The sequence below is a fragment of the Vigna angularis genome, chromosome 2 (genome assembly GCF_016808095.1).
Source record: "Vigna angularis cultivar LongXiaoDou No.4 chromosome 2, ASM1680809v1, whole genome shotgun sequence".
Taxonomy (NCBI): Eukaryota; Viridiplantae; Streptophyta; class Magnoliopsida; order Fabales; family Fabaceae; genus Vigna; species Vigna angularis.
Window position 1 is genome coordinate 40602909 of NC_068971.1, and position 9911 is coordinate 40612819.

The following is a 9911-nucleotide window of genomic DNA, read 5'->3' on the forward strand; positions in this document are numbered from 1 at the left end:
GGTCTCTCTCTCTCTGTCGCTCGTCAACCCTTTCTCCAACTCTCTCGTCTCTCTGTCTAGGTCACGTTTGAGCGTCTCCAATGTTCGCGCCGCTTCTCTCTATACGAAGTTCGAATATCATTTCAAATTTCGAACGCTCACCCTAAACTGCCCGTGCCCGTCCCTCGCCACGTCACACTTCAAGCAGGTTTTCTCAGATTGCAGCAGCTTTTTCACCCTAAAACGTGGACCGCTCATACGCTGACACGTGTGCCGTGTTCAAATGTTGTCAAATTTGGTTGTTCGAGTATCATTTTCCTTTTGTAATTGCTAAGTTACTAAGGAAATTCTAGTTTGATGATGAACTGCTGACCCAGTGGTTTGGCTGCACCATTGGATAGATGTAAAAGGATTCAATAACGGTAACGATGCACAGTAAATCTTGGTGGCATAACTAAATTCTGTAATACTCAAGACTTCCAAAAGATCAGAAATTCAGACTTCAAAACTTCAATATACAACCACTTTCATCATAGAATCTGAAGAAGTAATAATTAGATCGGGAAAAGTATAACTGTTCAAATTCTTAGAAAGTCCTCTGACTCAAAACCATCATGTCTCGCAAAGAGCAAGTTATTGCTTCCTTCCTCTTCCTTTCTTGCTTGGTTGAGCATCCATTTGCTCTTTTCCAGTGACTTCTGATAGATCAACTGCAGAATTACAAGTGATGGAGAATGTAGAAAGAAATCTCAGCACCAGACAAGAAAGAATATCCAAAACACAATCAATGTAAACCATAAAGGAATATTGCACTGAGTGGTTTCGTATTCTCAAAAGAATCTGTCTTTGACCAGTTTTATAGATAACACGAATGTTGCACAGAAGTCTTTGTAGTTAAAGCATCATCACATTAACAGCTTAGAGTAAGACATACCATCAGGACCACGGGCCAACAAAGCAAAGAACATATTGTTCAGTTTTTCCATCTTCTTAGCCTCCTGTGCTTGGTCTGTCTTGTACTTTAGACACTGTAAAAAGTACAACAATTGACAATTAGAAATTAAGATTACGAGGCTAATAATGTAAGAGGCAGTCAATCATAAAACAATGGAAAATGATGCTAATTGCTAGGAATATAATTATTACAAATCATTGAATAACAGATTTTGTTCTGCTAATTAAAATGAGAGCTCATACGCGGCTAAATTAAATTTTCACCACCAACAATCATGAGAATTTTATTAGTATATTATTTTCTTTGTCAGAATAATTATAATGTTAGAGTCATTATTAAGTCTAAGAAGGGAGTAGTGTGTTGGGAGCTGCTTCCTGTTGTACCTAGTTATGTCCCTAGGTATCTAGTAAACTTTTTTGATCTTTCATCTTCCCATTATATCAGATTTCTATCATTATAAATAGAAGATGATTAGAGGGGTCTTTCAAGCCCTCAAAAATATATTTCCTCTCTGTTTTAATCTTAAGCTTCTTTTATGCATATTATATTCTTCTTTAGAGAATCTGATAGAATAATTTTATTGGCAGAGTTATATACCACCCGAATTAAAAGGGCAACCCAACTGAAACATTAATGGGTAACTTCACGTGTATTGCCGTAGTTAAAGAAGTATGGAGTTACTTAAGATTAAAAACAGAGAAAACACTTTTGGAGGGCTTAAAGGACCCTCTTATGGTCTTCTATTTATAACAATAAAGAGCTGATACACTAGGGAGATGAAAAAATCAAAGGACTGTACTTGACTGCTAGGAACAGAACTAGGTATAGTTGGAAGAGACTTCCCAACACACTACTCCCTACTTTAGACTTAGTGATTACACTAGCATACACAGATTTAATTATTATTCCAACAAAATTGATATTATATAATCAACATAATCTAGATTATATATGTATTATTAGGAATGTTTTTATTTATTTCCATATCACATATTTATTTTCAGAGGATATCAAATTTCATCTATTCATTGCATTCATTCCTTTTTCTAGATAGATATAATTGAAACACCCACGTTGCTTCATAAACACGGTCTTAGCTCAATGTTTCTTTCTTTTCTAAAGTTTATCATAAGATCTTGTTTTTCGGAAATGTGTCCGGTAGACCCATTTGTCTTTGAAGGATTTTTATTTTTTTGCAAACCTTTCACAGGTTCCCTTTCACTATTTAGGCACAACTTCCAATGAGTTTTTGACAACCACCACTCTTTCCAGCAAATATAGGGTTGTGATCGCATCGTGCCAATTCATCCACAAACATCATCCAAAATGCAAACCATGTTATGTCATCGCATTGGACATACAATTGATAGGTATTTGAAGCTAAATGGGAAAACCCCTCAATCACACAATATTGCCCAACCATATATTGTTAAGTCACCTGTTGCTCCTACCTTATTGGTTGATTTATCTACACCAATGTTTAAACACTTTATGGTATGCAACATGCCAATCCTCCAGTAACACTGCTTTGGTGGCACACACCGTAATTCATTCACTGGTCTCTCTCAATCTCCCTCCCTTGGTCCTTGGGTCATTGACTCCAGTGCAATTGATCATGTATCTAGTAATCCTTCTCTTTTCTCTTCCTTTACTACCGTTGTCAATTTTCCTTTTATAACTGCAATTAATGGTTCACAAACACAAGCTTGTAGCATAAGTACTACATAACCCTTCTCATACCTTACAGTTGACTTTGTTGTTTTTATACCCGTAATTGATCTCCTAATTTACTTTCTATTACCCATTTAACCAATTCCCATGATATTATCCTAAACTTTATTAAAAATAATGTTACCTTGAAGGATCGGATATCAAACCAGACAATTGATGCTAGATTTGAGTCACATGGCTTTTACTACCTCTCTCCATCACCACGGCTATGTGCTTCGGTGATCTATCAATGATGATTCATTAAAAATTAAGACATCCCAGGTTGACAAAATTGCAAAAGGCAATGTCTGTCTTCTTTGAAATGTGAATCATAATTAAGTAAACATGTTCCTCGATCTTTTCTTGACTGTCTTAATAAACAAGTTGTCTCTTTTTCCTTTAATTCACTCTGATATTTGGCATCCTTCCCATACTATTACCCCTTTTTATTTTAAATATTGTTACCTTTATTGATGGTTATTCTACATGTACTTGGATTTTATGGTTATTCTAGATATATCTAGACATGGTTATTGAATGATCGAAAGTGTTTTCTATGTTTCAAACTTATATTTATGAAATCAAAAACACAATATTATATATGCATAACTTTTTTTCGTGGTGGCAATGCTCATGTGAATATTTGTCGAGCCAATTTCAATAAGTTATCAAATAATATCATTCACCAGACTTCGTGTAATCATAATCCTCAACAAAAAGGAGAAGCCAAAAACAAAAACATATATTTTATTCATACTATTTGGGTACTTCTTCATAGTCATCTTCACCAATTTTGGGGACATGTTATCCTTAGAACATGCTATCTCATTAATTGGATGTCATCATCTTTCCTTAAGAATTGGGTAGCCCGCTGTGTCCTTTTTTCCTTGTTGCCCTCTGTACAATCTTTATTGTACAAAACATCACACTTGGTTGAGATAAATTTTTCCTTGGTTATTTAAATGTGTCTTCATGGGATATAATCCTTGTCAAAAATGGTATCGACTTTTCTCTTCTGATCTTCATAGGTATAGTGGAGGACATGCCTAATCCTTCCCCATCAACCTTTCCTGCACTAGATCCGGTCTCCTCTAAAAATGATCGGCCTATTTTTGTTCAGAAGGTATACATTCTATCATTAACCCTCGTCTGCACCATACAAACCTTAGTTATCATCAACTTTCCACCATACACTATGCTTGTATATCCACATTATCTTCTATTAATTTTCCTAAGTCACACGGTGAAACTCTATCCCATCCAGAGTGGAGACAACCAATGATTGAGGGAGAAGTGTGCATTTCAAAGTAGTGGTACTTAGGTGTTGGTTCCTCTTCCAGCTAGAAAATCAATTGTTTGGTGATAATGGTTGTATACTCTTAAAACAAGACAAGATGGAACCATTGGTCGTTATAAAATTGGACTGGTTGCCAAAAGGTACACACAAATCTATGGCCAAGATTATATTGACACCTCCCCTCCTATTACTAAAATGACATCTATTTGACTTCTCTTTTCCATTACAGCCATTCACCATTAGACAATTTCAGCTTGACGTCAAAAATGCCTTTATTGTGTAAAAAACGTGGAATTTGAGAGCTTTTAAGTTTGTGTGGATCCTTTTTGAGAGCCAACTTTTGGAACCGTGTTAAGTTTCTTTTTCATTTTGGGCTCTTGTAAACCTAAGCCCATAAAACCCACTAGCAACAGAGAAAAACACCTTCATTGACCTGACATCACCACATCCTTTTCAAACTCTATTGCAACATGTGTCATCTCGTACCAGGCCCCCAAAATGCATTGTATGAACCACTGCAACCAGAGCTCTTTATTGTGTGCTTGAGGTTGCAGACTCTCTGTTTGGTTTCTCTACTTCTGCTGCTCGGCTTGGTTGGTCCATTGATTCTCTACTGTGGAAGAAATAAGGATCTCTAGAGCAATTATGATTTCAATTTGGATGATCTATTTTAGAGGTCTAGTCTAAGAGTTCAAATGTTGTGTTTTGCTACTTGGCACTACTACAGTCATTTTTATGCTGCTTTGTTATTTATGACTTGTGAAATGAGCTTTGTGTGGGGTTTAGCCACTGACTTTCATATGCTTATTAGTATGTGATTATAAATTTAACCTTAATTAAATGTTACATGGGTTTTTCTCCCTTATATTACATGCATTTGTACGAATTTTATATATCTTATAGAACCTTATGCATCATGTTGTGGTTCCATGGTTTACGATTTTGTATCCCCTTTCCAAGTCTCAATACAATCCCAAGTTGAATTCCTTGGTGTATTGCTAACATTTCTCTAAAATTATATAATGCCAGAGGAGAACAAAACATTCAACAAAACATTAACTTAATGTCCAATTAGGCCATTGATCAGCCTTAAACTCATATTTCATTCCAAATTATTTGGAAACACAATCAGGCAATGTTCATGACATTGATGCACGCCAAAAAACAAAAGAACTAATTTAGACTTTAAGCAAAACAGAATGAGGTGTTTATAGTCCTAGAAGAAGAGTAGTCCATTTATCCTCTATCCAAACCAAATACCTTATAAAGTGAGATACTAATATAATCAGATAGTAAATAATCACTAGATTACAAACCTCAACTTTCAAATCACATCAACAACAAAATAAATAGTAGAGTAAATTGCACTAACCACCTCTTAAAAATACAAAAAACATTCCTGAATTTTTCCATCCCTGCACACCTCCCTTAATTGTTTAAAAAACATTATACTAACATTCTTTATACATTACAGTAACCACCCTAATTGTTTGAAAGCATTACACCGTCTACCCCTATAAGGTAGATGTTAATAAGCAGAAGGTGCTTGTGTAATTTCACATAACCTTAGGACTGATTAGTGTAATTTATTCTACAAGCACCTCCACCTTTTTAACATTTACAGTAACTTTAGAAGGAGAACAGAACACAAAACAAGAGGAAAGAGAGGATCCAGTAGGTTAGAGTAGAGAGGGAGAATTACAAGGGAAAAGAGGAACAAACAAAGGCAGAGAGAGGGATCATGTATTAGGAAAGGGTCGTGCAGCAATTAGGGTATTTTGATCAAAATGGGTGATACGACCTTGGAGTAACAATCCAAAGTAATTCACCCATGGAACCAATTCAGCATGGCACACAACTCATTAGGGAGCAAAGAAAATAATTGGATCATGCCATTCATTAAGTTGGCAGAAAAAATAGACAACCATGAACTGCAAGATTGCCAAACTCTCTAGTTAACTAATAAACTGTTATGTAATTTTGGATGGAGGAAACAAGTTAACTCTATCTCTCAGCAGATAAACTTGGCTGAACACTTTAAACCCATTAACACATTTTGTATAGAAGAATCAAATTATGATTTCATGTTAATCCACATTTACAATCTCAAACATGCACAAAAGACTGGCATTTAAAAATTAAAATACATTGAATATATATTTGTTTTGTTCTAGAAAAACAAACTGATACCTGCCGGTTATCAGTGACCCTAAGTACCAACTTGCCATCACAATGCCTGTACTTCATGACATACCGTGTCTGCTCCAAATACAATTGAAGAAATTTCATTTTCAGTACGTTTTAATAGAACAAGAAGGACAAGTTGGATAACTTGGACAATCAAGAAACTGAATTATAAAAAATCAATTGAGTATTGCCCAAGTGAATATGAAAACAGAGCAAATATTCCAATTAAAGGCTTTTGTAACAGTAAAATAAAACAAAAGTCTCAATGAAGTTTGTCAGGGTTATGTTACTTTAAGAAACGAGAAAACGTTGAAGGTATAGAATTACAGAGTCAGGATCAGCACGAAACAACTGAATGGATTGCTCCACAAATTTGTCCCACTTAGTTATGTAAACCATCACACCAGACAGATACTTCGAAACAATTTTCTGCCAATTGTCAAGCTCTGGTCAACTAAGTTCACCTGCATATCAATGAGAAAAAAATGAAAATATAAAAAACCAGTGTCACTAAATTGATAACAAAGTGTACATATGATGAAAAATTAGGATCTAAAGTCAGCAATTAAATTTCATTATGTCAACAAAACTAAAAAAACAACAAATTCAAATGCATAGTCTCACACCTCCCGAAATTTCACACAAATATTATCAACCGAATGAACCAATCCACATTCTCTGGTAAAAATAGAAACTCACGTTTATAATGAAATAAAAAACTTGTCAGAAAAAACAAATTAGATTTATATTGAAGATATCTCATTCTTATCGATCCTCGATTTGTCTACAACCCTACTTTCTTAGTAAATTATGCAAAGAACAATGCAAGTTACCCTATTAAAAGAGAGGAACATGACAAGAGAAGCCATTCAAGAAGTACCAAGTTCCTTCAGGGATCCAAAACCCACCAATGCCACATTGCATGCCATTTAAGCCTACACTTTGAAAACACACACACACACTCACAAGTGACTAGCTAAAAATACAAAACCCACTGTTAAACTGATTTTTGTCACCTAAAATCAGAACCAACTAAGTTTTTCCACTAATGTAGGGGTCAACCTAGGTATCAATCCAAGGACTCAGTACAATTAAAGTTAACTCTTGTATTTTATTCATTTACTACCTATTAACTAATGCAAGGTGGGGAAATAAAAATGAAAGAATGAAATTTATAAAGGAAAAGAGAATTTAAAATCTGTAAACTGTTTAAAAGAAAAAAATGAAATTAATCAAAAGAGAAAATGTCAAAACTAAACTATTCTAAATGAACAACATCCTATATGAAAAGCTATTTAACTGTCACTCATTAAATTGGATCTATTACTATTTACACACAACTGAAACAAAACTTAAGACTGTGTATCATGATCAAAGAATAAAATCTGAAATTGAAAATACAGAAAAATCTAAACTAAAACTATTTTAATTTCCAATCCACAGTAACATAAAAAAATGAAATTAACATGGAAAAGAATTTCTAATCTATGAGAAAGAGTTCCAATTTAAAAAAAATAGAAAACAAGTAACTAGACCTACAGGTTGCAGATAGAATGCTCAAACTAAAATGAAGAACAATTTAACAAGTAACACCTAACTAAGGAGCAGAACAAACTCATTGGTTAAAACCATGAATCAGAAACCTAAAAGCAAAGATTAGTGCAGAATAGTATTCACTTGCAACTCAGGAAGACATCCTGTAAAATCATACCCTCTTGTATACTCTCTGTACCAAACCATAGCAATTTTGAGTCTGATGCAAGCTTTTATTCAATATCAAATGCACAGTCTAGTCTAAATGCACTTAAAACATACAATCTAATTCTAAAAACCTATAAATTTTCAATGAAAACAAACTGCCAGAAACAACTTATCGTGAACAGCAAATGAAATCAAGTAATAAAACCTAAACTATTATCAACCAATCAAAAGAATCCATAAAAGGAATCAGAATTGCATTAAACATTAAACATTGAAGATAAAAGTACATGATACCAGAAATCACCGAAAATCACGGCCTGTCACCCTCGCAACTCAGTGAAATCTAGAATCGAAGAAAAGCGCGATAAACCATGAAAGCGATAAACCTATAACGCAGTGTCTGTCACCCGCCGCTCTCTACTCTATGAAACTAAAGAATTGTCTCTCGCTCTCACTCTCGTGATCTCCAAGTCTCGTGAGTGAAGTCTGTCACCCTTCACACACTCGTTCGTGGAGTCTGTCACCCTCCGCGATTCACTCCCTAGAGCTAAGAATGGCGCCTGTCACCCACCACCCGTGTCTATTTACATAAAGAAAACCCCGGGTCTAAAGAAAAGAGAAAATGAAAAAAAGGAAAAGAGGAAACTTGCTTGTGATGCTTTATTCTTCTCTTCATCATCGGACGGCTACCGTTTATCTGTTTCCTTGCTTTGCTCTGACCGTCGATCCTATCCACGTGGCAGCTCCGGTCAGCTCTTCTTCTCCACCGGTCAGTGACGTTTGGAGCACTGGCTAAATGGCTTGAACATTGGGAGCTTTCCTCTCTCACCTTTAGCTTTGCCCTAGCTTTGGGTTCTTTCTTCAAATGAAAACGAGGGGAAGAGACCCCCAAGGCAGCTGCTGCTTGTGTAATCAACCCGGTCTATGCCAGCAGCGCCAATTCAGTGCATTCCAGCAGCGGTGCAGAAAGCTTCCTCGCGGCCCAGCTTAAGACGGCCCAATTCAGTGGCATCAGCACCAACTTCAAGCGTGGTGGCAGCAGTGGTCCAAATGTTAATCAGCTTCAATTCAAACAGCCCAAAGAGTCCAGGAGCACTGGACAAAGAGTATTAATCCAAAATTAAAGAAAAAAGAGAAAATCAAATAAAAGAAAAGAGTACTAATTTTTATGAAAAGATTTTCTAAAAACAATTTTAATTTTCTAATTATTTAAAAATTCTACAAAATACACCTAAAAACCTATTTTTAACTAAAATTATACAAAACTAAAGAATTTAAAGAAAAACCTAAATCTAGCCTAATTCTAAACAAGTAAAGACTAAAATAGACTAACATAGACTCTTAAACACCTAAAAGAATGCAAATTTAAGGAGTTATCACCCACTTAATGACATACCGTGTCTGCTCCAAATACAATTGAAGAAATTTCATTTTCAGTACGTTTTAATAGAACAAGAAGGACAAGTTAGATAACTTGGACAATCAAGAAACTAAATTATAAAAAATCAATTGAGTATTGCACAACTGAATATGAAAACAGAGCAAATATACCCATTAAAGGCTTTTATAATAGTAAAATAAAACAAAAGTCTGAATGAAGTTTGTCAGGCTTCTGTTACTTTAAGAAACGAGAAAACGTTGAAGGTATAGAATTACAGAATCAGGATCAGCACGGAACAACTGAATGGATTGCTCCACGAATTTGTCCCACTCAGTAATGTAAACCATCGCACCAGACAGAGACTTCGAAACAATTTTCTGCCAATTGTCAAGCTGTGGTCAACTAAGTTTACCTGCGTGTCAATGAGAAAAAAATGAAAATATAAAAAACCAATGTCACTAAATTGATAACAAAGTGTACATATGATGAAAAATTAGGATCTATAGTGAGCAATTAAATTTCTTTATCAAAAAAACTAAAAAAACAACAAATTCAAATGCATAGTCTCACACCTCCCAAAATTTCACACGAATATTATCAACTGAATGAACCAATCCACATTCTCCGACAAAAAGAAACTCATGTTTATAATAAAATAAAAAACTTGTCAAAAAAAACAAATTAGATTTATATTGAAGGAA

The 9911-nt window shown here is 34.8% G+C and overlaps 1 protein-coding gene across 3 annotated transcripts; it reads right to left on the reverse strand.

The window, feature by feature from the left end:
- Positions 1 to 410: 410 nt before the first annotated feature.
- On the reverse strand, positions 411 to 8800 carry LOC108329415 (signal recognition particle 9 kDa protein). 3 transcript variants are annotated; one of them, XM_052872238.1, is made up of 6 exons: positions 8480 to 8800; positions 8124 to 8389; positions 6456 to 6592; positions 6132 to 6200; positions 914 to 1007; positions 411 to 689 (listed from the first exon to the last, which is right to left on the reverse strand). In XM_052872238.1, the coding sequence occupies exons 3-6, from the start codon at positions 6525 to 6527 to the stop codon at positions 613 to 615; spliced, it is 312 nt and encodes a 103-aa protein (XP_052728198.1). In that variant the 5' UTR covers positions 6528 to 6592; positions 8124 to 8389; positions 8480 to 8800; the 3' UTR covers positions 411 to 612. The 3 variants fall into 3 exon arrangements, with proteins under 3 accessions (XP_052728198.1, XP_052728199.1, XP_052728200.1); XM_052872239.1 differs by having other exon boundaries at positions 8117 to 8389; XM_052872240.1 differs by lacking the exon at positions 8124 to 8389 and having other exon boundaries at positions 8480 to 8799.
- Positions 8801 to 9911: the final 1111 nt, after the last annotated feature.